Source organism: Crocodylus porosus, unplaced genomic scaffold, assembly GCF_001723895.1.
Source record: "Crocodylus porosus isolate Cpor-Errol unplaced genomic scaffold, CroPor_comp1, whole genome shotgun sequence".
In the NCBI taxonomy this organism is placed as follows: Eukaryota; Metazoa; Chordata; order Crocodylia; family Crocodylidae; genus Crocodylus; species Crocodylus porosus.
The window spans coordinates 24,794,163-24,794,748 of NW_017728910.1; the positions used below are offsets into that span (position 1 = coordinate 24,794,163).

The window sequence follows — 586 nt, forward strand, 5'->3', positions numbered from 1 at the left end:
GCCCCAACGACCCCTCTCCCATGAGCTCACCCTCTAGGGGCCCCTCCCCCCCAGCCCATTCCCTGCGGGGCTCCTCCCCCGCAGCCCGGGCGCTCACTTGCGCTGGCCGGCGGGCCGCAGGCTGTACGTGTTCTCGGCCGCGGACTCCAGCCCCAGCTCCCCCATGGCCCCGGGCCCTCACACCGTTGCCACGGCAACACCACCCATTTCCCCCTTGCCCAGCCTCAGCTCACTTCCGCTTCCGGGTTCCCCGTTTCCTCCGTCACGTGACGAGAGGGCAGCCCCGCTGGCCCTCCCCCCCCGCCTCGGGGGAGCGCATGCGCGGTGCTGCCCATGTGCGGGGCACGAGAGGGGCCTGGCTGCGCACGGCGGCGGGCCCTGGCGGCGGGCGGGGGCGCTGCGGCTGGATTGGGCACGTGCCCCTGCCCGGGCTCCACTTGCCTCTGCAGCCCCCCAGCCCTCGCCTGCCTGCCCGGGGTGCAGCCACGCCGGCTTGCCCGCCCCTGGTTCGCGCAGGCCTCCACGGGCAGCGGCCGCTCGCTCCTTGTTCGAGGGCCAGGGCTCGCTGCTCGGCATTGCCCTTGCA

The 586-nt window shown here is 75.1% G+C and overlaps 1 protein-coding gene across 1 annotated transcript in view; it reads right to left on the minus strand.

Annotated features, from left to right (window-relative positions):
* The window catches only part of TCTEX1D2 (Tctex1 domain containing 2), a 5,448-nt gene extending 5,230 nt beyond the window's left edge, over positions 1 to 218 (minus strand). Inside the window, exon 1 of the mRNA XM_019532895.1 lies at positions 98 to 218. Coding sequence (XP_019388440.1) covers positions 98 to 165 — 68 coding nt within the window. The 5' untranslated portion in view covers positions 166 to 218. The remainder of the gene's footprint in view (positions 1 to 97) is intronic.
* Positions 219 to 586: the final 368 nt, after the last annotated feature.